General features: G+C 38.2%; 2 protein-coding genes across 9 annotated transcripts in view; one reads left to right on the top strand and one right to left on the bottom strand.

The window, feature by feature from the left end:
* The window catches only part of LOC116324278 (12S rRNA N4-methylcytidine methyltransferase), a 50334-nt gene extending 40884 nt beyond the window's left edge, over window positions 1–9450 (bottom strand). Inside the window, exons 1-3 of one of the 6 annotated variants that reach the window (XM_031744859.2) lie at window positions 9380–9450; window positions 8037–8115; window positions 7225–7473 (exon numbers count right to left, since the gene is read on the bottom strand). In XM_031744859.2, the coding sequence (XP_031600719.2) occupies window positions 7225–7464 (240 nt within the window). In that variant the 5' untranslated portion in view covers window positions 7465–7473; window positions 8037–8115; window positions 9380–9450. Of the gene's footprint in view, window positions 1–7224; window positions 7474–8036; window positions 8121–8240; window positions 8472–9215; window positions 9234–9254; window positions 9358–9379 lie in introns of those variants that run through there. The other 5 variants (XM_031744858.2, XM_039609905.1, XM_039609906.1 and 2 more) reach the window with 5 other exon arrangements.
* A 43-nt stretch (window positions 9451–9493) lies between these two features.
* The window catches only part of kif18a (kinesin family member 18A), a 37379-nt gene continuing 21412 nt past the window's right edge, over window positions 9494–25460 (top strand). Inside the window, exons 1-7 of one of the 3 annotated variants that reach the window (XM_031744889.2) lie at window positions 9494–9635; window positions 10168–10206; window positions 12553–12878; window positions 19324–19481; window positions 19815–19919; window positions 20936–21046; window positions 21221–21418. In XM_031744889.2, the coding sequence (XP_031600749.2) occupies window positions 12563–12878; window positions 19324–19481; window positions 19815–19919; window positions 20936–21046; window positions 21221–21418 (888 nt within the window). In that variant the 5' untranslated portion in view covers window positions 9494–9635; window positions 10168–10206; window positions 12553–12562. Of the gene's footprint in view, window positions 9636–10167; window positions 10207–12552; window positions 12879–14213; window positions 14460–19323; window positions 19482–19814; window positions 19920–20935; window positions 21047–21220; window positions 21419–25460 lie in introns of those variants that run through there. The other 2 variants (XM_031744888.2, XM_039609902.1) reach the window with 2 other exon arrangements.

The raw sequence follows: 25460 nt of genomic DNA, 5'->3' as shown, positions 1-25460 counted from the left end.
GTTTTTTAAGCGATGCAGCAAAACTGGAAAAAAAAAGAGCACTTAGATTTTGGAGGTTGGGAGGAGGACGGTTTCATTAGCTAAGCTGTAACAGCGAGGCACGCTGAAGAGTCTTCTTTATTTGTTTGTTTATTGTTGTTAAAGTGAACCGGCGGCTGAAGAATGTGTAAGATGAAAGGGCGAAAACATGTCTACAGGACAGTGCGGTGCGGCACCCACAAAGGGGTTGTCTGCTCAGCAAGGCTGAACGATTTGGCGCTCTGTAGACTGAGGCACCCCATTTGGCTAATGAAGTCCCAGACTGTCTTCACACCACACCCCCACCCACCACTCCACTATGAAATGTTCTACTCATGAAAGTAATGAGGCAGGGAGGGAGAAAGACTCTTCTGGCCACTGATAACCTCAGACTAAACTTGCAACCTTACGAGACAAGGGCCTAATATCTGGCCGTCAATCAGCCCCAGCATCCCTGGCTGGAGTGTTTAATTACGAGGATCAATTATTTACCGGCCTCGTCTTTCACTACTCAGTGCTCCCAAAAAAGGAGTGTAAAGGAGAAAAAAAGAAAAAAGAACACCAGCATGACCCAGAAGACACTGTGGCAGCAAATTAAGTACAGATAAAATGGTAAGCTGACTTTGTTGTTGTTGTTGTTGTTTTTAAATGAATGACTAAATGGGCACTTTAATAAGTGCTCGCAGATTAATACACACCCAACTATAGAAAGTGATAAGCTAAAAAAAAAAAAAAAGACAAAACTGCAGGGATACTGATAAAATGAACTTCTGACTAAAGTCAGGCACTGTCTTAGTGACAGAGCTAACTACTAATCAAACTCTTTTATAAAATTAATGAACCTTTAATAATATGTTTTGCATGTCCCAACTGTGTTCTAAGGTTAGTTACAAAAACAAAACAAAACAAAAAAAACATTTTCACCGTCTAACTTGTCTGACTTGGTGTACTTCATATTTATGTTGACTGCAACAGCAACTTCAATGGTTTTAACAAGATCATATTACCCCTTGCTTGTATGCTTGTGTTGACAACAGCAGTTCATCTTGACAATGGACTGAATATACTGTATATATTTAAAAAAGAGATCGAAAGAGAGATTTCATATTAGTTTTAAAGTAAACTGTACTCTCTGTACTGTGGATTGGTCCACATGGGGATTTCTCTTTTTCCCTAAGGAGGTACAGAATTCATCTGCAAGACTTTAAACTAATTTAACGAGACAAGATCATATTAGCCTCAACTATGCCCTTCTTTCCAAGCTGGTACACTCAGTACCTAGTAAAAAAAAAAAGAAAAAAAAAGAAAAAAGGATTGTGATCTATCATTACCTTAAACTAGCATAAAGTATATACAGATCAGCCACAGGTAATTCAAAACTACTAACAGGTGAGGTGTATTAACAGTGTTCATCATTACAGGAGTCCTTGCATTTTTGCGGATGTTTGTTTTGGCACCTACTACCACGCCACTCCCTGATGGGAACGCCCTCCCCCAGCAGGGTAAGGCGCCTAAGCATACCACAAAAACTGCACACGACTTGATGTCAGGAACTCGACAAAGAGCCCAGGCTCCAAATTCAGATTGCGATCTGACTTAGCATCCAAGGGATGCTCTAAAACAACCCACCTGAAACATTTACTGCCAATGTCCCACTGCCAGACACCGCAAGATACCCCAGAGGTGCTGTGTCCATGCCCCAACAGATTGGAGCTGTTTTTGGCTGCAAGACTTGGGACTACACAGTATTAAGCAGGTAGTTATTATTCTTAAAGCTGCTCAGTGCAAATTCTACATGACATTTGGTTAAAAAATTATAGTAATGTAATTTAACAGCTTGTTTTTAATCACACAGGGGCACACCATATTTTTTCTGTGTTCTGTTGTTCTTCATAAGAAACAGCTGGCAGTGTTTCGTGGTCACCTTTCCCGGAAAAGAGTGCCTCTTCATGTGTCCGAATTCTAGCAAGCTCAATAACCCAAATAACAAAGTGAAAAACGCAGCACTCAACAAAGTCTGCAACGATTCAGCGACTTAACAGCCACAACACCTGTGGTTTGCCTATTTTGTTGTATTTTTGTGCTACATTTCTATTGTCGTCATGAGTCTAGCCTAATCTGCGCTATTTATGGATCGCGAGTGCCACATCGGTGACCACCTGCTCTCTGCTCTTCTTTACAGTTACCTAGAGTGGTTTAATGCACTTCTTTGGGACACTTGATCAAAGTTTTTATATTGATTATTTTTACTTATTGCTGCTGCCTTGGATTTGTGAAGTTTTAGAAGTATTAGTACTTCAGTCACGTTACAGCCGAACAGAAACTGTCAATAGGTTGAAAATTGTGTTAACTTAAACCCACCACCACCTAAATCCCTACACGTCTGATACAGTTTGATATTTAACCCTTTCTATAGATGACAAAAGCATAATGTTATGCGGTTTAGAGTTATTTTGTGGTGAAATGGTGCTCAAAATGTAACTGATTGCTGAAAGACTGATACTGAGGCAAGGTTAACATGGCCTCGTTAATTCCACAAGGGGGAGTGTGTTGAGGCTGACATCTAAGAGTAGGCAGCTCGTTTCTCCTCCTGCAGCAGCTCGGGGTTTTTCTCCTGGACTCTCCGCTTATGGCTCATTAATCTATTCTAGAGGAGGACCCCTACTCAAGCAGATAGCCTGCGCAAGTGTACGACTCCATCCTTTTTAAACTTTTCTTAACCACCAAGAGACCACGTGAAAGCACTGTAACAAAGAAAAGTTTAAAAATTAGTACATTTGTTTTAATTAAATAAAATACAACTCCATCTCTGTCTGCACACAGTGGAGTTGAGTCACTCCAGCTCTCACTGGCCTCTCATGAAAAATCTGAGCAGTCATTCCCAACTCTTAGCTGCCAGAATCTCTATGATTGCAAATTCCCATGATAAACTCACTTGGCGCCGTCTCAGGAACAATACCGCAATCACAAAAATGAGTGGCAGTTACGGGTGTTCCTAGTGCCGAATTGTCTAGTCATTTACACTTTAAAAAGAATAAACAAATCTGTGACTCTAAAGTAGGAAACACTAAAAAAAACTGTAAAAAAAGGTACTGTACAAAAAAGTGTACTATGCCCCGCCCACTGCACCGGCAACATCAGATTGGTATACGTCCCGCGGAATAGCTTATCAGCAGAAAACAAAGCAACAGAAAAGAAACATATGCAGTAAACTAACAGAAAAGTGTTTTGAAGGTAAAGACGCACATGACAAATATAATCCTCCGTGCTGAAAGTTGCAACACTGCATTCTTATAACTTTCAGATCTTAGTAGAGGTAAGTACTCCGGAGGGTGCAGTAGGAGGAACAAGAGGAAGCTGAAGACTAAACTTGAGCAGAAAAGCACAAGGGATGTTTCGAGTGGAAGGAAGAAAATCACTGGCCTCCACATCCCCCCACTACTGTCAGTGATTTTGCCCTTCTTCTAGGCAGGTTAGGCATCAGCTGCAGAAAGTACATAATGGAAAAGGAGCGAAACCCGATAGTAACAGCACCTAAGTTCAGTTGACCTGTGCAGTTGTCTGTGATCCTGAGTCACATTTACAACCTGAGACTGAAGTAGAGGAAGGTACAGGTGTTGTAAAGAATTTCCTGTCTGGTTCCTGTAGCAAAGTCCAAACCATCAGAGCTTAATGAGCACCGATGATGAAGGTGCTGGAGAGACTAGTCTTAGCCCACCTGAGACCACAGGGAGACCCTCTGCAGTTAACAAATCAACATAATCTGGGAGTGGATGATGTAATCATCTACATTCTAGAGAGACTACACTTCCGTAGATAATAACAGCTGCACTGTGAGAATCATTGTCTTTGAATTTTCACATCCATTTAACATGATCCAGCTGCTGCTTCTCAGGGAGGAAATGGAAAAAAGTCAGTAAGCAAGTGAACATGTCCACCATCTCATGGATTACTACCTGACAGACAGGTAGGTATGTGACACTGGACAGTGCTCTGTCTGATTTGGTGCTGTGCAGGAGCTCCATAAGGGACTGTGTTGTCTCCATTCCTGTTCAGCTTGTACACCTCAGACTTTCAGTACAACTCCAGGTCATGTCACCTACAGAAACACTCTGATGATTCTGCAGTGGTTGGATGTATTAGTGAAGGGCAGGAGGAGTGCAGAGCACTAGTGGGTGAATTTGACAGGATGTTGATGTGGTGGAGGAGTACAAGTACCTGGGCGTCCATGACAACAGGCTAAACTAGAAAACACAAATACAAATGCTGTATACAACAAGGGAATGAGCAGGCTCTAATTCAAATCAACTCAAATATGGGATAAATAAAGTACTTTATATCAGCTGACCATCGTGTCTAATTACGTAAGAAACATTATATGGGAGAAACAAAAAACTCAAAGAATACTGAACACAAATATCCCAGCCCTGCCCCCCAAAGAGCCAGTTAACAGCCAAATCGGGAAACATACAGTCCCATTTTGTTGTTGCACTGAACCATGCACACACGGTGCAAGGTTCAGTGCAAAGGTTTTTCTTAGCTTGCTGCATTCATAATGCAAATTAACATGGCATTTGTTCAAATGTTCTGCTGGGTTGAGCCAATGATGTTGATTGGAGTCACTGGAAGTGATAAATAAAGTCAAGTAACTTGTGCGGATATAAAAGCTTTTTAAAGTCAACTTTGGATAAAGTCATTAAACCTTTTAACCAGTTGTTATTAAATCTGACTGGTAGCTCCATACATGTAGTTAAAGTCATGGCCTCTATCTATTCAACTAGGTAGGGCCTTTAAAAAATTGACCAAATAACTGACCAGAGGTAATACCAAGATAGCTAAGGCTATCGCTATAGCTTGCTGTCAGGCCATCTAGAGTGGCCTACCTACCTTTAAATAAATAAATAAAAAAATACAACTGAAATCTTTAAGCTAAAAGTTAAAATGTTAAGTTATGTTAACCGTTGGCCACATAGCCATCACATCCCTCAGATACATCACATACCATATTTCAGCTTTCTCTGGTAAAAAAAAAAAAAAAAAAAAAAAAAAAAAAATCAAATAACATAGAATTAACATTTGTGCCTCCATCTCTGTGATGGTGTCTGAGTCAGGTTACTGACTGTTACTGGTGATAGTTAACCTTATTTAATATGAGCTGGTTGGATGGACATAATTTTTCCACTCTATTGTATATTTTGTCTATTTTTTCCATTCTGTACAGCAAAGGCCATTGTAATTTATCGTGAGTGTACACAAATAATCTGTCTACTGAGATATTTCAGTCTATATCAAAGTGGAGGCCTGACACACCAATTTAAATATCCCTATAACAAAATAGTTAAAAGGGCAAACAAAATCCCCTCCTCTCCAGAGAAAAGAAAATATCTCCTTAGGTTTAGTCCTGTCCCAGCAAGCTATTTCATAACGACATGCATTAAACCAAGGAAGAAAAGCCATCACATGGGGCTTTGAAGGCAATTCATGGTGAGATACAGTGTTCTTCATTAAGCAAGGATACAATTTCAGACAAGAAATATGACAAACTATCAATCAAGACCCAACAAGCACGATGGCCATTTGTAAAACTGACAAAATAGAGTGCAGGCTACCACTGCAAATTAGATACCTGCATACAGATTTACAGCCAGACGTCCTGTGTGGGAGGCAGCAGGGCACTGAAAGCCTCCATTTACACACTTCAGTTTAACTGCAGTATTTGCTCTGACACCCATCATCGTGTAAGTACTCCATTCATACAGTCTTCTTCAGTCGACAACAGCAATTACGTATTAGTGATTATTTTTATGAAGCCCTTTTGATCTTTAATCGTTTGGACATTTGTCTGCAATTAAGGGTAGGTTTTCCTCCTCAAAGCAACTGATCTGTTAGTGACAACATCACACGCCCACCACAAATTTGAGTGCTTAAATGGCAGTTCTGTCAGAGCCATGACAGAATTCACATTTGATTGCCTGACTTAGTTATAGTTATATTTTTGTAGTTAAACAGTTATATTTAGCCCTGTAGATATATGAATATGAATGACTATGAGTCAGCACCCTGATAAGGTTGTAACATTGCTGTAGATAAAGACCAAGTTCATTTGTAACACTATGTTCTCACATGAAAGAACAAACATCTGCAGTGTAGGAACACTAAAAGACTTCTGAAGGTAATCACACATCATTTCCACAGAACGTCACACCAAGTGAGGTCCACAGCACATACTGTACAAAAAAAAAAAAAAATCTATCAAACTGTTTTTAATAGCATCTGATTGGCAAGCTGTCTTGGGACAGTTGGCACATGGGCGGGTAGCGGAGGAGTTTAGAGGTGCTAAAGTTCAGGCAGGAGCGATGCAGCACCCTGTGTCCTGCCAACAGACTTACAGTGGCGCAATTCCTGACTAAGTTGTTGACCCATGGCCCCCACCTGCCTTGACCATGCATTATCTGAGGGGTGGAGGAGCCCATTTCTTTTCCCTCCTTTCCTGCCTGCCACGCCAGAAGGCTTTTGACTCATGCCCATCTGTCCTGGTAGTACATACATTAAGTGAAAGCCAAGATACTGACACCCTGTCCAACTCATGAATGCCTTTATAACAACAAGTCGTTATGTAGTGTGTGAACAGAATTTTACCTTAGCAACAAACATCTCTGTAAAGAGGATGGTTAATCAGGAAAGAGGTCATTTCACTCCTCAAATCACAATGAGAAGAGACCTTTTTCTAAACCCCAGTAGCCAACGCAATGCATGCAACAGCCTGGAAATAACTTCCTTCCAAAAGCTCTGACAGACATGAGAAAATCAAAATTTGGGGACATGAGAAACACCTCTCAGTATGAGTTTGCATGCCTATGCTATTACCACAGCAACCGAGGCAGACCGGATAACAATGCCTGAAAACACAAATATGATCTAATCACTTGCAAATATCGTCGACAGTCAGTCTGGAGATTCAATTTAGTCCTGCGTCAGATTTGCCTACAGTCTGAGCACATTCCAGGGCCTTTTTAATATGGAAATATGCCAGGTGAAAAGGTTCAATTGGAAATAATGTTAATAAACACAAGTAAAAAATCAACCCACCGCTTCTTGAATACCCGCCTAAAGCCCTCATTTTGGCTGAATGAATATTTGACATATTTCTAAAAGAATCTTTAAACAAACAGACATGAACTGTATTAAGGAGACCAAAAATTGTACCTGAGCTGGTTGAATGTCTAAGTATTGAAGCACCTCTTTCAACATGACAGGCGTGTGAGGCGGCTTTTCAGCTGAAACAGCAGACGGGTCTTCGGATCCATCCCCAGGACCAGGACCAGAAGATGCACCAACGAAAGAGGAGTGGAATCTCGGCCTTAGCCTTCTCCATGCTCTCCACGCAGCTAGATGTGTTTTTCGCATTGGGTAAGAGCGGACAGTCATGTGGAAAATCATGATCATTATAATGATCTGTGGAGAAGAAAATTAGCAAAGTTAAATGATGAGAAGAAAGATGGAAGGTTAAAGCTAATCAAGAGGAACTTAGTGTGTAGTACAATTTTAAAGTTGACACTCCATCATCATGAAGCTGTGCTCTGGAGCTTATAGTATACTCCGGGGTTTATCCAGTTTAACAGCTGCAGTGAGACCAAACAGGTGGGAACAGGAACAATACAAAACTATGAATTAAAAGATCTTCTTACGTCATTTGGAAGAGGAGAAAATTACGGTTCCAAATTCAAGGCAGATGCAAAAACTGTTGACTGACTGAACCTTTCCAATAACATGCTTGACTTCAAATATATTTAAAGATGTGGCCATGATTCTCAGTTCATGACTACAGTAATGTTGGGAAGCATTCTTTATATGTCTATACATACTTTACAGCAGTGGCTTAGACACATGTGAGTTCATATGTGTGGAAAACCTGTATTCCATCCGACAGCAATACCTTTGTATTTGTATTACTGATTTGTTGCTTATTACTCCACACAAGAAATTATTTAAAAAAAACAAAGTCAAAACCATCTCACCTTTGCCTCTCTAATGTTGTCTCCAAGCACTCAACCGGAGCTGTCCCTCTGATATACTTCTTTCCAATCCTGTCCTGTCCTGTCCTGAGTGAAAGGGAAGTGAATCTGAGCATCTTTAACTTTGACGGGTCCAACTCAGCCTAATTTATTTGTGTTTGTTGCCACTTTCTCCAAACCACACATCATATCAAGGCCTACTATCACCTTTTACTCTTGCTGCTATCCTTCTCTTAAAAGTCACCCCCAACACTTGCCTGATGGGAGTCTATTCTTCATCTCTCTTGTGCACTTTCTATTGCCTTGATTTGCTGACACAGGTATTGAAACCCATCTACCTTCTCTACCTCTGCAGCTTCACTGTAACACCTCTTTCCCTCTCATTCACACACATGAAATCTGTGTTGCTTCAACTGACTTTCATTCCTCTTTTCTCTACACCATACCTCCACCTCTCCTATCTCTCTTCCACCTGTTCCCTACTCTTACCATAGATCAAAGTGTCATCTGCAAACATCACAGGCCACAGAGACTTCTGTCTGACCTCATCTGTCAATCTGTCCATCACCACTGCAAACAAAAAGGGGCTTAGAGTTGATCCCTGATGTAATCCCACCCCCACCTTGAACCCATCTGTCATTCCTATCACACACCTCACCACTGTCCTCAAATGCCTGTGTATTTTTATTTTATAGCCTACAACTACAATAAGAGTTATATTCTAAAGAAAGACTGATGCGGACATTATTGTGTAGTTTAATAAGTAGGTACTTTTCATGTACCCCACCCCCACCTCTTCTTAATGTTTACTAAACGTTAGCTGCTATCTTTTAAGCTAGGAGTAGGAAGGTCGTACTAGCTTATCTGTAGGTTGTTAGAGATTAGTAGTTACCTTAAACAAAGATGTGCCATCATGTATGGCGATATTTAGTAGCAACTCCCCACACAAAAACAGTACTTTGGTGTAAAGGTTAGCTATCTACCTAGCTGTAAAAAAAACCTGAACGTGGAGCAGATACAAGAGGGCATGCATGTGTTTGACGTAGCTGTGGCTGTAAAGCTATTATCTATTAAATTTTGAAATGTTTAGCCCACCCTAATGCTCTGTAACACGTGTATACAGGCTATGATATCAGCAGAGGCTGGACATGTTACATCTAAATAAAGCAATGCAGAGGATACCGTTGCTATGCCACCATGTTGGATGACCGCGTCTCATACCTAGAGAGACTGTCAGCAAAATATACTGAAAAGGACCCGACGGTATACTCAGGTCCATTTAACCAAGTTTCACAAATGTTGAGCCAGAGAACCGTGCTTATGCACAGAAAGCGGCAGTAGCTTACCGTAGCACACCACGGAGTAGCTCCACCTTCCGCAGCGTGCACTGTGCGTCACGACGGCCCGCCTAGTGACGAGCGGCTCTGGACCTATCAGATGCCAAGAGGAAGACGACAGCTTTTTTGAAAATATTGGCGGCGGTCGTGCTAGCGACAACGTTAGCGAGTTTATTTGTTTAATTTGAGCTACTTTTTATTCGAGCGTTTGATCAGAAAGTGTCACCTTAGTAGGGATATGAAAGATACCCGTTACTAACTAAAGGTAAGACCGAAGTTTGCATCTGAGACGAAGTAAACAAAGTCATCTTAGCGTTAGTGACTGTACTACAGCTAGCTAGATGGCAGGGGTTGGCCAGTCCTGCTGTATTTACGTTGGCAGAATTGTGGTCACATTGTAACGTGTGCTCGACTTCGACTGTTTATTCCATTTAATATTACTGAGCAAACTGTAGCTATTTTGACTCCTTAAATTTTAAAATTATGTGTTAATGCCTGTTAGGAAGCATTTCATTATGTTATGCTGTTATTAAAGTGAATCACCGCCCTATATCACCATATATCACCTAGTTATCACCTAGTTAAAACGAATGCTAATGCATTCGTTGGACAATTATAGCCACCAAAAGCCGTGGTCTGACTCGCGGGGTGCAAGTCTCCAGTTTGCGCCGCGTGTGTGATTTGTTTTATTAAAGCTATTAAAGATTGAAGTTGGTTTCAGTTTTTATGATATGTAGCGAGCCTGACGCTCAGTGTTCTTTTATTCTTTAACGTGTTGTTCTGTGTTTTTATTTCAGTGAATAGAGGACGTGCCAGTGGCCCTGGGACCTCAAGTGGTGGGTAGTTTTCACAGTTTGAAATTCCCTTGGGTGCCGTTGTCATTTTATTAATTTTTATAACCCCGCCGACCACTTGGTCACATATGCATTAAATATTTCTTGAAATAAATCTTGTGCATTGTGAAAAAGTGTGCATGTTAATAGAGAACAAACTGCACATGCAGTCTTAATATTAGCGTGTTTTCTTTTTTACAAAATCTAATGTGGCCTAATATAGCAGTTATAGTTCAATAATTAAATCCATTTATGTCACTGATTTATGTCACCATGAGCATCAATCCCTAACCCAAAATGTTTAAAATACAAGTTTGGGTTTTTGTTGTATTTTTTTTTTTAAAGATTATTGTTATTATCAATTCGTGTTTTTGTCAAATTTTCAGTATCCAACTTTACCTCAAATGAACAATTAGATGGTTGAAACTTGGTCACATTTGGGTGTTCCAGCTGGACACTGAGGCCAAGCACACATCAAAACTGCTTTTGGAATAGATAAAGCAATAACCAGTAAGCTTGGAAATTACCTTCCCAAAGCCCCAACCTCAAACCTATTGATAATATGTGGAATAGGTTTAAAACCAAGTTTATGCCAGGAAACCATCTAATTTAAATTAACTTTGCCATTTCTGCCTAGAAGACTGATCAAATATCGAGCCATAATTATGCCAGAAGCTTGTTGATAGCTACAAAAATCATCTGGCTGAGGTGCAGTTTACTAAGGCTACGTTCACACTGCAGGTCTTAATGCTCAATTCCAATTTCTTGATCAAATACGATTTTTTTGTCTGCTTGTTCACACTACAAATAAAATGTGACAGCAAACGCGCTCTAGTGTGAACCCTCAAAGTGGCCCGCATGCGCAAAAGAAGACGTCACACACAACACGTTGTTTAGACCCAGACCAAACAGTATTGTTTGACTGATGGCCCTTAATATAAAGACTTGTTTCAGACTTTATGTTTCCCAATTTTGCTTTAAGTTATAAAGTTATTTTGTTATTTACATATGGCCTAATAATGATCCTTATCGCTGTTTTAGAGAGGAGCGGTGCTTCAAAAGATAGTTGCAGATTTCTGTCAGAATCTGCAGAATATACAGTACAAATAAAATGTTCACATTTCTCCAACGTTGTCTTCCAAACAGTTTCACTAACATCTACACTGGATTGCCAGGAAGCGTTCACGATGTCTTCTCGGGTGCTTCTCCGGCGCTGATAATTGGCGTCTGTCTTGTGTCAGTGACATAAAAGATGGATTTAATGATGTTTTAGAAAGCAGTCGCTTTCTAAAACATCAGATATGTATCGGATTCAGTACCACATAAGAAAGTGACCCAGATCGGATTTGAAAATATCAGATTTGTGCTGTTCACACTGTCATACCATGATCGGATATGGGTTGCATAGGGTCAAAAAAGTCGGATTTGATGCGCTTTCGTCTGCAGTGTGAACGTAGCCTAACCGACATTTAACCAAATATTAGTGTAGGGGTGTTTTTATATATTTAAATCTGTATGTATACTTTCGACCCCGTTTGGATTCAAATAAATCCCAAATAAATTCAAACATGTGCACCCAATTCTTGCAGGTAAAGATGTATCCTGTACAATAATTTCACCCTAGAAAAAGAACAGTTCAAAGAAATCACTGAAAGCCCTAATTTACCACGATGAGTATATGTAAACCTCTGACAAGAACTGTGCACAACTTTGACTTGCTCTGAAATCAAATGTTGAAACCTTGCTCTACACAGAGTGCATATTGCTTGTCTGATAATTAACAGGCAAGCAATATTCTAAATTACAGTGAGACCTGACGTTAGTCTGCATGTCAGATATTAGCTGCAATTTCACAAGAATAACTCAAGAAAAATCCTTTAAGGAGGCTTACGAAAGGTATTAATTTTAGCTGAGAATTAGAATTGAGTCCAAAGGGTAGCGTCCTAAGGGTAGTACAACCTGAAAGGTAGCATAACTCTGCCTCCCTTTATAAAAAGCCAAGAGAATTTTCCAAAGAATTTTTGGATTTTATGCTGTAGAATGCAAACATAAAAATATCTAAAGCGCATGTTAAGAGCAAACTTTCTATCAGGCATCTAATTAAAGCAGCACTTTGACACGATGGAACTGGAAGTTCAAAATGCCAAGTTGTTTCCAGTGTTTAGGACTCATTCCCATGGCATTCTATATAAAAAACACTTTTAGTCCTTTCACTTACCATAAAACAAGTTCAACTCTGCTTTCAAAGTCCTCAGACCATGTTTGATTTTTATCAGCATATTTTCAAGATTGTGAAATCCAGTTAACATTTTATTTGTTTGTTGTTTTGTACTGCTTCATTCCTTGCAGGGAAACCAAGATGGCGAGTGATGTGTGCAGCCATGTAAAGGTTGTTGTTCGAGTGAGGCCGGCCAATGACAGTGAGAAGCGTGAAAACTGTCGGAATGTGGTCCAGGTGGTCGATAACCACATGCTCATATTTGACCCAAAAGAAGAGGACTTGTCGTGTTTTGGGTCACAAAGAGTACGAAATAGAAACATCAATAAGAGGGCTAACAAAGACCTGAAGTTTGTTTTTGACCAAGTCTTCGACGAGAACGCTACACAACTAGACATTTTTGAGAACACCACTAAAGGAGTGCTGGATGGGGTGATGAATGGATTCAACTGTACAGGTGACAAATTAATGAGTACAAGCTGCAGCTACAGTCTGTCTGAATTAGTCATGATGTCTGCCAATTATAAAAAGATGCAGAGGTGATTAACTTGTTCTGTATTCTGCCCAGGTAGGGAGGGTAGGCTATGAGAGGGTGAAGATGCGTGTGTCAGTGGCTCCTGCACCTGACATCAAATTAACACATCTTTTTCTTAAAAAGCAATACAGTGATCGTCAAGAGCGCATTCTTTTCAGAAATGCCACCAAAAAAGTGGCGACTGAAGCGACCGACCTTGGTGAGGCCTTGGCTGAAAATGACGGCGCTAAAGCTAGCATGCCCGCTCTGCACATGAGAAGTACACACAAGGCAATAAACAAGTGTTGTCTGCGATTGCTTCTTTGGATGCCAAGATAACTCAAATGAAGGCGGACATTTGTGATACTCTGCGAGGGGAAATTGCAGCGCTGAGGGCTGAAAATGATGAGACCATTTTGGCTTTGAGAACTGTGATGGAAAACCACAATGTCATGCTGGAGGATTTATCAGAATCTGCCACAAGCACGTCGAACTCCGTGGTGAAATTAGAAGAAAAAGTTAAACAACTTTCTAGCAAAGTGGAACAACTGACTGAAAAATGCATTGATCTGGAAGGGCGTTCAAAGAGTCACAATATAAGGATAGTCGGGGTGCCCGAAGGCAGAGGGAATGGTCAGCGCGTCAGTGATTTTTGTGGCAAAGCTGCTACAAGACCTATTAGACCTGGATGAAACTCCGCTGCTGGACTGAGCACACAAAGCCCTGCAGGCGCTTCCAGAAGATGACGCCCCGCCACGACACCTAATCGCGAGGATACATTACTACCACACCATGGAAGAAATACTACAAAAAGTTTCTATCAGAAAGAATTTGAAGCTTGGTGACATCTGCCTTCAGATTTTCCGCGATCTACCTCAGGCAGTGGTAAAACGACGTGCAGCGTTTACCCCGGTAAGGAACCTGCTTCGAGACCAACCCGGAGTTAAATATGGACTTCAATACCCTGCCAAACTCAGGGTGACACACAACGGTACGGAGCTGGTGTTTACGGATCCCAATGAAGCCTGCCGCTACGCACAAGAAAAATTTGGATCCTAAAAGGGATGACATAAATTAGACAAGTATGGAGGTCTAGATCCAAATAACAGTCGCCTCTATTCCATAGAGACAGTTTGCTCAGACCACACCAAGGTACGATAAATTTAAATATCATTATTAGGGCCTGATCTTTTTTTTTTCTTCCATTATGCTGTAAAGACTAGAGCTCAGCCTCTGGCCCAGTGACATTTATTTACTTTGATGTAAAGAGACTACAACTTGCTATGGAGCTACGTTGGATAGAGGAAGTTTTGAGATAAAGTATTTTGGTAAGCTTAGTTTTTGTTACGGCATCCCTCTTTGGGTCACAAAGAGTACGAAACAGAAACATCAATAAGAGGACTAACAAAGACCTGAAGTTTGTTTTTGACCAAGTCTTCGACGAGAACGCTACACAACTAGACATTTTTGAGAGCACCACTAAAGGAGTGCTGGATGGGGTGATGAATGGATTCAACTGTACAGGTGACAAATTAATGAGTACAAGCTGCAGCTACAGTCTGTCTTCAGACTTTTTCTTTTTAGTTGGGACTGCATGGGCACGGATGCACTGCTCATGTTTTTGTTTTGTTTTGTTATGGTTATAGATGGGATGGGGGGTGAGGGTTGGGGCTCATACCTTGACTGCATAAGTATGGAGAGTACTAGATTTAAGCTGCCTTAACTTATTTAAATGCAAGACAATGTAAATGTAAATGAAAAGAAAGTGGATCTGACCTTTTGTACATGGAATGTCAAAGGTGTAAATGAGCCTGTTAAAAGAGGCAAGGTGTTATCACACTTGAAATCTCTTAAAGCGGATATTATGTTTTTACAAGAAACTCATCTGAAAAATGCTGCTCATAATAAACTTAGGTGTAGATGGATTAATCAGGTGTATTATTCAACATTTTCTGCTAAAACCAGAGGGGTAGCTATAGTAATTAAGAATGATATCCCGTTCAGGCATACCTCCACTATAGCTGATAAGAATGGTAGATATGTACTAGTGACCGGGGAGCTGCACGCCATTCCGATTATTCTACTGAACATTTATGGGCCTAACCATGATGATCCAGAATTTTATAGAAAGGTTTTTAGTTTGATTCCGGATATACCTAATGGTAATTTAATAATTGGAGGTGATTTTAATTTAGTGTTAGACCCATACTTAGATAAATTCCTGTCCAAAAAAACCACATTGTGTAAAGGTAGCAGCTTTAATAAAACGTATATGGACAATATGAATATTTGTGATGTGTGGAGAACTTTAAATCCATCAGGCAGAGAGTATTCTTTCCACTCTTCTGCACATAACGTTTATTCAAGGATTGACTATTTTCTGCTCCCCCTTGTTCGTAATGTAACCTATCACAATATTATTATTTCTGATCATTGTCCTGTCACCTGCTCCTTTGCACTTGGCAACTTCACTAAAGTACATAGGAGCTGGAGACTTGACCCACAACTACTGAATGACTCAAAATTTCAACAGTATACAAACTCTCAAACCTCTTTATTTTTTGATATAAACGATAATGCTGAAATTTCTCCTGATATATTATGGGAAACATTTAAAGCCTATATTATAGGGTGCATAATATCATATCAGGCCTCACGGAATAAAAATAATAAACTAGAAAAGTTTAAATTAGAAAAAATTATACATGATTTGGACGCCAACAATGCAAGGGCTCCCTCTTTAGATAAGTACAACACTATTTGTGCATTAAATACCATTATATACCATTTTATTACATTTAGTGTGTTTCTGCAAAAAAATAGTAACTGATCAAAATGAATGTTGGTGCCAATCTTTGACCCATCTAAAGGCCTAATTATAATAACAATCAAATATTACTTCAAATGTATTTTATGGAAAATATTTAAGTTTTTTTGTTTCGGCTAAAAAAAACCAGTGCGCTCATGAAAGGAAACTGGGATTTAAAGGGTTAAAACAACGAACATATAATTAATACTTGATATGAATATTTCAGGCAGAAGTAGTATCATGGTCCCGCCCCAAAAAGTGCTCTAAAAATGTTATATATTAATATTTTTTTCCACTTTAAATGAGTCAGCCTTTTAAAACTACTTCTGCTTAAAATATTCATATCAAGTTTTAATTATATTTTCGTTGTTTTAACCCTTTAAATCCCAGTTTGGGTACATGAGTGCACTGTTTTTTTTTTAACAGAAAAAAACGAAAAACTTAAATATTTTCCATAAAATACATTTGAAGTAATATTTGATTGTTATTATAATTAGGCCTTTAGATGGGCCAAAGATTGGCACTAACATTCATTTTGTTCCGCTAGTATTTTTTTGGCAGGAGCACATTAAAAAAAAGACATCCACTTTTGATCCTAAGGGCAAAAAATGTCCACGCCCCAAAAACTGCTATAAAAATTTTATATATTAATATTTTTTTCCACTTTAAATGAGTCAGTCTTTTAAAAGTACTTCTGCCTAAAATATTCATATCAAGTTTTAATTATTTTTTCGTTGTTTTAACCCTTTAAATCCCAGTTTCTTTACATGAGCGCACTGTTTTTTTTAGCCGAAAAAAACCTGAAAAACTTAAATATTTTCCATAAAATACATTTGAAGTAATATTTGATTGTTATTACAATTAGGCCTTTAGATGGGCCAAAGATTGCCACCGACATTAATTTTGATCCACCATTATTTTTTTTGCAGGGGCAGTAAATATAATACAATGGTATATCAAGTTTTTCACTTTTTTCCGCCACTAAATGCTCATTACCTTGTTGTTGTTTATTTAAAAAAACTTTTTTTAAATAAAAATACAAGATCGCTTTGAACTAGAAAAACATTTATTTTAGAAGGATAAACATCAACATTTATGTTATTGGCACGTGAAGATTCCCCCATCTCTTCTGAACAAAACGGTCTAAGAATGACCGTTCTAGCCCCTACAGTTAGGAAATTATGGCCATTTTTTTGAGGGGAATCTACAATATGAGAAATAGACTGCAAAAAGCGCGTCTCTCTCTCTCTCTGTGTCTGTGTAAAAGGGCTGAAGCAGATGCAGCTGTTTTGGCGGGGAAAAGTACACGGCCTCTCTGATTGGTGGATTCAAATTGAGCAGCTCCAGGCTGTTTGATTGACCTAAAAACATACAGGCAAAATATTAACAGCCCCTGTTTATGCTCTGTTGTGTGTGTGTGTGTGTGTGTGTGTGTGTGTGTGTGTGTGTGTGTGTGTGTGTGTGTGTGTGTGTGTGTGTGTGTGTGTGTGTGTGTGTGTGTGTGTGTGTGTGAGAGAGAGAGAGAGAGACCCTTTTTAGGGCAACATCTCATTGGAACATTCAAATTGAATATTTAGACTGGTTGACTGACATAGATCCTGAGTGTGTGTCTCTCTGTGCATTTTTTGTTTCCATATGTGCCCATATTTCTAAATATGTTTGTCTGCTGGCTGTTCTTTTGTGCTTTTTAAAAAAAAAATTAAAGTTTCTTTAAATTTTTCCAATTTTTGCGCTTAAGTTATTACTATTCTGCTAAATTATTGTATTTCTGCTAAATTATAGTATTTCTAATAAATATCTCCAAATCTTTGGGATCTCCAAAGAATCACAAAGCTTACAACATGCTCAAAAAAGTCTTATGCAAAGAAACTGATCCTGCAGCTTTGGAAAGGCAAAGAGGTTCCTGTGTTAAAGATGTGGTTCGCAGAGCTTACAAATACACTTCACCTTGAAAAAATAAGATATACCATGAATGGCAATGTGAAAGACTTTGAACTAATTTGGCTTCCTTTACTTGCATATCTTGGGAAAATGTAACTTTATGGCAGTCAGGGGATCGGGGTCCAGGGTGGGTTTTTTGTTTGTTTGTTTTGTTTTGTTTTGTTTTTTCTGTTTTTGTTTGTTTTTTCCCCCTAAGACATGTTGGGTTCACTTCAACAGACTTGAAGTCTACTTTAGATGCCATCTAAATCATTGATTGGTGGATTTTTTGTTTTTTGCTCTTCTGTTTATTTATGTATTATTTATTTAATCTTTTTTTTTTTTGTCTTGTTTTGTTTAGAGAAAAAAGGGGCATAAGTCCTATTAACCCGTAACAACTGTGATACTTGCTTTTAATTAAAAAAAAAAAATTGTTCTGTAGTGTGCTAGTTATTTATCTGTCTGCAGTGACAAGTTTTCCTCACTGCTGTGAAGGGGATAGACCTTCAAAGAGACGATTTTATTCCGGGGTTGGATAAATGGAGTGCAGAGTATTATTCTTTACCATATATCTTGGTGCAATTGACTAAGCCAAAAAAAGAATTGTATTTATTTCTCTAATGTGAATTTAAAGCTTGAGAAAGTATTACCTTGTATAGTTCCACTTTAGCCAAACTCTTATAAATGCAGTACTGTGCATAATATTTAAACCCTCTCTCATTCCTTTACACTTTGCTAAGAAAATGGGAAATATGTGCAGTGATTTATTGAAACATCTGTAAATATTTATTTTAAAAAAACAGTATACCAAGTAAAAGTGTTTTTTTGTTGGTAGATTTTGTTTCATTTCCCGTCAAGGGGATCTTACACTGCATTAATAATGTTGAGGTCCAGACTCTGGGGAGGCCAATCCATGACTGATGGTGTTCTGTGTGCTTTTAGATCCAGGTATACTTTTACGGGATTGACTGTAGGCTTGAGATTATTGTCATGCTGAAAACTGAAGCTGCTGCCAATTAAATGCTTTCCAGGTGGTTTTGCTTAGTAGATCGAAATTTGATGGTACTTTTCTGCGTTCATAATTCCATCACTTTTAACAAGATCCACAGCACCACTGGCTGAAATGCAGCCCCAAACCACGAGAGAGCCTCCAACATGTTTTACAGATGGTTGTACACGCTCAGTGTTGTCAAAGTGACAAAGTGCCTAAAGATACCATTTATAACTGTGCAAAGTTCTCTCTTATGTGTAGAGACAACACTTTCATCCCTTGGGTTAGGTGCACTTTTTATGAGTGAGTCATATGTTGGTGTTAAGTGGCTTAACAACAAAAAAAAAACATTCCTTTGAAAATTGTCAGCTGGAAGGACTGGATGAAAAATAAAGGAAAAAGCAGTCAATGTCAAAAATTACAAAAAAGTCTGGCTCCTTGGAAGCCTGCAAGGAGCTTCCAATGTTTTAGAGAAAATTTTTAAACATTGGAAGCTAGCTTGAGACTTTTAAATAGTGTAAGTTCAGTCCTCCTTTTGAATATACTTGATGCTTCCATTGCTCACATTCTAAGTTTTTCACATTACATGTGTGGTTATGCTCTTTTCAAAGCAAGCTTTTGTTGAAAGTTTTTTCTTTCTGTAACTCTAATTACTTTTTCACTTGCAGTGTTTGCCTATGGTGCTACCGGAGCAGGCAAGACACATACCATGTTGGGTTCACAAAATGACCCTGGGGTCATGTACCGCACAATGAAAGAGCTCTTCAAACGCATGGAGGACGCCAAAGAGGAGAAGGAGTTTGCAGTTGCATTTTCATATCTTGAAGTGAGTGTTGGATTCTTTATTTTTACTTTGCTTTATTCTCTTTGTTTTTTATGGAATGTTGTTTCTTATGTTGTTTGTTTGTGGAACACATTAATCACCGTGTCAAGTCTGGATAGTTAGACTTGTACAGAAGACTTTCAGTTGTAAAATGTGTTCTTAACCCACACTGCTTGTATCTAAAGGTATTGCAGCAGGTAAACATTCATGATTTTCTCCATACTTTTCTACATCTTGCAGTGGCATTGTGTATCTGTTTGAAAGCTTTTACCTGACCATACATTTTGGTCTTTGTGTGGTTTCATAGTGTTTTGTTGTATTTGTACGTGTTCACAGGTTTACAATGAACAGATCAGAGACTTGTTGGCTAATGCAGGCCCTCTTGCAGTCAGGGAGGACAGTTCTAAAGGAGTGGTTGTGCAAGGCCTCACACTGCATAAGGTCAGTACTACCATCTATTTAAAAAAGGAGAGAAAAGAAAACCCCTCTAAAATTTAAATCCCTTCCATGCATGCACTTCTATTGAAAAATGCCCGTCCTCCATCGAAAAACCACATGAACGTGAGCAATATTTGGGTAAAAACAGGTGGTGCTAGCTCTTTGTATAATAAGCAGGAAACCTGACTAGCTCATCTTGGACCGGGATACAGGAGCAGGTTGGAAAAAAATAGTAATAATTGTCTTTTTTTTTTTTTTTTTTCTTTTTTTTTTCCAATGAAATAAAAGCTATATGGGACAAAACGAATTGAAATGTGCACTTTGTGATGTCAGCAGTTATAAAGATTAACTTTTGTTTGTTCGACTGTCTTTCCATTTACTGTAACCAAGAAACTTGCAAATCAGTAAAACTACTGCTTTCATTAAAATTGTTCCCCAGAATTGCTCTGTGGTGGTTCCATATAAGGAAATATATTTAATAGCTCTTGTTCTTGTAATGTATAATTATTTCATTGTGTTACACATTATATTATGTACCATAATATATTTTATATATTGTTTATTTGAGCAGGCTGGTGCGTTAAATAGATTCCTCTGCCAATGTGACTAACCAGAATCACTACTTCATGACTCCTTGTGATGGTGCTTATCAAATGAATGAGGAATTTAACTCACTTATGTTGCAGAAGAAGGAACTCACAGGGGATAAAGGCAGGGGAAAGCAAATCACGGAGCTAATTAAATGAATTGCCACATTATTAAGACTGAGAAATAATGATATTGCACAGAAACGCGTGGAAATGTAAATGTCTGAATAAAATGCTTAAAATTCCCGCTTTAAGCATGTTTAGGTGTATGTTACAGATTATCTTGCAGTATTAGACTATGTTTGTTACTTAATTATTGTATCATGATTGCTACTGTGCAAAATGTATTTTGCTAGCAGTGCACTGTAAGTTATTTTCCCCTGTGTGGCGTCCTGTGTATGTTCACGTCTTTGTTTTTGTTTTTACCGACAGCCCAAATCTGCAGAGCAGATTCTGGAGGCTTTGGATTCTGGCAATCGAAACAGGACACAGCACCCGACTGATATGAACGCCAACTCTTCTCGTTCCCATGCTGTATTTCAGGTAATCTAAATAACCAGAAATCATCAATAAATTAAGATATAAATCCTACTGTTAAATTTAAATAGAAAAGTTACGTTTTCTTTAAGTCTCCTTATTGCTCTAATCATGTAACAGTGGATCAGACTTGAGTTCTGGATAACCTTGAATGAACTTTGTTCTGTTGTTTTCCTCCAGATATATTTGAGACAGCAGGACAAAACTGCCAGCCTCAATCACAATGTATGTGTTGCTAAAATGAGCCTGATTGACTTGGCAGGCTCAGAGAGAGCCAGTGCCACCAACGCCAAAGGGGCACGCTTACGAGAAGGCGCTAACATCAACCGTTCACTCCTCGCCCTGGGAAATGTCATCAATGCTCTTGCTGACCCAAAGGTGAGTGAAAGTGAATGTACAAGGGACTACTTTACAATTGCAGCTGTTTCTAAGAGATGTTTAAAAACATTGAAAAATATATATATATATATATATGTGTATATATACATATATACATATATAACATTACTAATAAATGAAAATGTTAATCACATGTGGCTATTCTGCTTTTTCTGATAATTTAGTAGTTTAACTTTTCATTTTAAATACAATAATACTCTTGCATTTATTTCAACTAGAACTATAATTGTTAACATAGTTAAAATTAGGTAGTTAAAACAAGATGGAGCATGAGGTCTATTTAAAAACTAAGTAATAGCCCATATTACTCATATAGCTCAAAATTATATGAAGGTATTTGAGAAAAATTTCCAACAATGTCATTTCTGAGGATATAACCAAAACAAAAAACTAACATTGGACAACATTTTGTTGACGCTTACAACTGGGCAGGCAGCAGCATTTTTACGTGTAAGTAAATAAAAGGTAGTTTACATTCTTCTTTCTGTCATTAATCACAAGCTATATTGCTGCTGCTGGTACCTTGTTTCAATAAATTCACACTTCAAAATAAGAAGTCTCGGTAGCAGTTATTATATTATTATTATGATGTCATATTATTAAGCATTAGAAAGGTATTAGTAAGGTATTAGCAAGTGCTTAATTCATCACTTATATATCATTACTCCTCCTTAGTATTCCATTTATAAATACAGATATGTTTATCCATCTGTTACTGTTGCACCATGCATAGCTATCACTGCTGTAAGTGATGTAACCATGTACAGCTATCATTGCTACTACATCACTGCTAGTAATAATCATAAGCATAGTCATAATAATATATCTGTATTTACTAATATATCTGGCATACTAAGGAGGAGTAATACTATTTAAATGATGAATTAACCACTTGCTAATACCTTAATAATCCTTACTAGTGTGGCATTATTTCAAAGTCCAGTCACATCCAGTGACACAACATAAGTCAAATGTAAGCACAAAAGTATTCCAGGTAATGTTTTCCCTGGGAATTTGAAGTAAGTATAAAATGACAACTTAACACTTGAGTTTAACAATAATTAGAGTAACTTAATAACCATTTAACTCTGCAGGAGCTGCAGAATATTGTTGCATAATAAAACTGAAAATAATTTTCTACCTGGGATGTTGTCTCCTGGGTTGACCTTTTTAACCAGCTGCTTAAAGCCCTGCTTTCCCACCGTATAACTGCATTAGTAATTTCCATCCACCGTTTGCTCTTCGCGTTATATGCACTACAGCTAACGAGCCCTCAGGTGCAGTCATTTGTTTACATCTGGGTAGCACATCCCTACCTGCAAGTATCTCCTCTTTCAGAACCTGGTTGTACTGGACAGTGTGTTCTTTGTCTCAAGTGGTGAAACAAGTTTGCTGTTTCCACCTTTAGCAAGTATTGTGCTGCTTTGGAGGCTGTTGTAAAGGCATGGTGTTGCCATAGCAATGATATTGGGATATGACATTTTTATATCGCATAAAAGTTTATACTAGTATTATTGTGGACAATATAATATGCCATAGTCCATAGTGTAATTATAAAGCTGCATGGGCCACATTGAATCCTAACTTTATTTGTTACAAATCAGTTTAATAGCAGCTTATTCTGATACTAAACAAAGAAATTAATACCACCTAACAAATGGTGCATGTGGCACAGGACACAGGATTGAGACCTTTGGCCTAGTGGAAAGAGACTAACTGCTGAACAATTTTCAACTTATTTAAGTGAGCTATACCAGCATTAACAATTATGCTTATGATAGCTAGCAAGCTAACGTTTTTTATTTGTTCATTTTACAGGCATTTTTGTTACTTGTTGTTTATGGGTGTTAAATTGCCCTCTTCACTATACGAAAGTTAAGCATTATGTGTTCAGAGGCACGAAAAGTTGCATATGTTCACAAAACAACATAGTTGGTGCAACAGTCACAGACGAAAGTAACTTATGTTAAATGCTGTTTTAATTTACAGATAACACCAACCTGTTGAAGTGTGTGCACAACTGAGTATATAGTGTACAAAATGAAGGTGCGCTAATAGACTTCTCTAAACTAGAACCACTAAGAGTATTGCATTAGTTTTGTAACAAATTAATTTGTGTAACTGATATCTGGCAATTTTTTTATTTTTTTTGAGAAATTTTGTGCAAGCGTTACATTTGATACTGGATCTACATCTCTTTGGTTTAGCATTTCAGATGAATATACTGAGAAAACACATACTTTTTAATGACTTACCAGATATAAAAAAAAGTTACATTAAGGGGTATTTATAAAAATGTCTTTATTTGGAAACTGTAAATACAAATAAATAATACAGTACATTCAGTATTTTAAACAGTACTATAATAACTAGCAAGAATATGCAGTTTATCTTATGCATAGTTTCTTTTAAGAGTTTTACCTTCTGAGTTGGCTCCATTGACTTCATTTACTTAATCATCAACAACAGACCCTAATATAGCGTTTACAGGCGTATTTATTTGTAATGTTTAAAAGGTTTATATGTAGATGTCTCCATAAATATGAACAGATACAGTGAATATAAAATATATTACAGAAGGACAAACTTTTAACCTTATTATTCCTTTTCTGTTCTTTATTTATAAGTGAAAAAAGGGTTAGGTACATAAAGTTAACCAATAGTCTCTATATGAAACAGAGTGCCTGTGAAGTGGAGAGTCAACTGAGTATTTGGGTATTATTTCATTCCAGTTGCATACATTAACCTGTCAAGCAGTCTTCTCGTTTTACACACAGTCTCAAGGGACGAGGTGTAAGCAGGCCACATGCATTTAGGAAGCGCTGTGCAGATCTACCACAGCCATATTGAAACATGATCCAACTTCAACAGGTTACTTCATACTTGAGTTAAAGCAGTGTCCTTTCATGGGCGCTGTCCAGTTAGAGTCATACCATCCCACCATTTTTGAGTGTTGCAGTCATGCCTACAATGCCCAGCATTCGTTTCACATCCTGTCGCCATGGTTATTGGTGTTTCACTGTCTGCTGCTGGCAGATCAAGAATTCATGTTGTGGCCATTGTTTACAGGAAAGAATGTCCTCACTTGTGTCTGGGATGACATGCCATTTGTTTGAGTGAGAAGAATGTGTGTACTTGCGTTTGGACTGCTCAGTGTGTCATCTTCATGCTATGTTGCACAGAGGTTTTTGTTGTAAGTTGTTTGCCCTAGGCAATGTCCGAAGTAATTCAGATACATTTTACGATGCACCCTTCTCTCAAGCTTGGCCTTCTATCTACACAAGGCCACTGTTTCGTGGTCATGAAAGGGGGACTTTCTGAAACTGTTCTAGAATATAGATATATTTGAAAGTTCATTTTGCATAGAAGGGCAAAGCTGGGCTTTATGAAAGTGTTGACATGAGCCAGTCAGGGTATGTTGTAGCGGAGTACCTTACTATGAACCCTAACTTTTTTTTCGTTTAAATTTTTATTTGTTTTTGCTTTGGGTTTTTATTTTTATTACAGAGAAGGCACATCCTTTGTCAATTTTTAGCTTTTACATATAAAGATATAATCAAATATGATCTAGTCCTTATCATGTCTTTTAAAATTAGGTAAATGCAGTCAGAGACAAACAGAAGTATATGATATTATTGCACCATGCCATTATTTATTTAGCTAAACTGAAACTAGTATAGTGTATGAAAAACTTGGTGCACCCCATATATACTATATTGCCAAAAGTATTCACTCACCTGTCCAATTTACTTCCAAGGCCACAGGTAATAAAATCAAGCACCTAGGCTGCTTCTACAAACATTTTTGAAAAAATGGGTCCAGTGAATTTCCTCGCTACTAAATTTTTCACTGTCAACTGTTAACGGTATTATAACAAAGGGAAGAGATTGGGAATGACAGCAACTCAGCCACAGAGTGGTAGTCCATGTAAATTCATAGAGAGGGGTCAATGAATCCTGAGGCACATGGTGCTCAGAGGTCGCCAACTTTCTACAGAATCAATCACACAGACCTTTAAACT

This window comes from Oreochromis aureus, linkage group 1, assembly GCF_013358895.1.
Source record: "Oreochromis aureus strain Israel breed Guangdong linkage group 1, ZZ_aureus, whole genome shotgun sequence".
NCBI lineage: Eukaryota > Metazoa > Chordata > Actinopteri > Cichliformes > Cichlidae > Oreochromis > Oreochromis aureus.
Note: the sequence above shows the minus strand (reverse complement) of the source record. Positions and strands in the feature narration are given on the sequence as shown.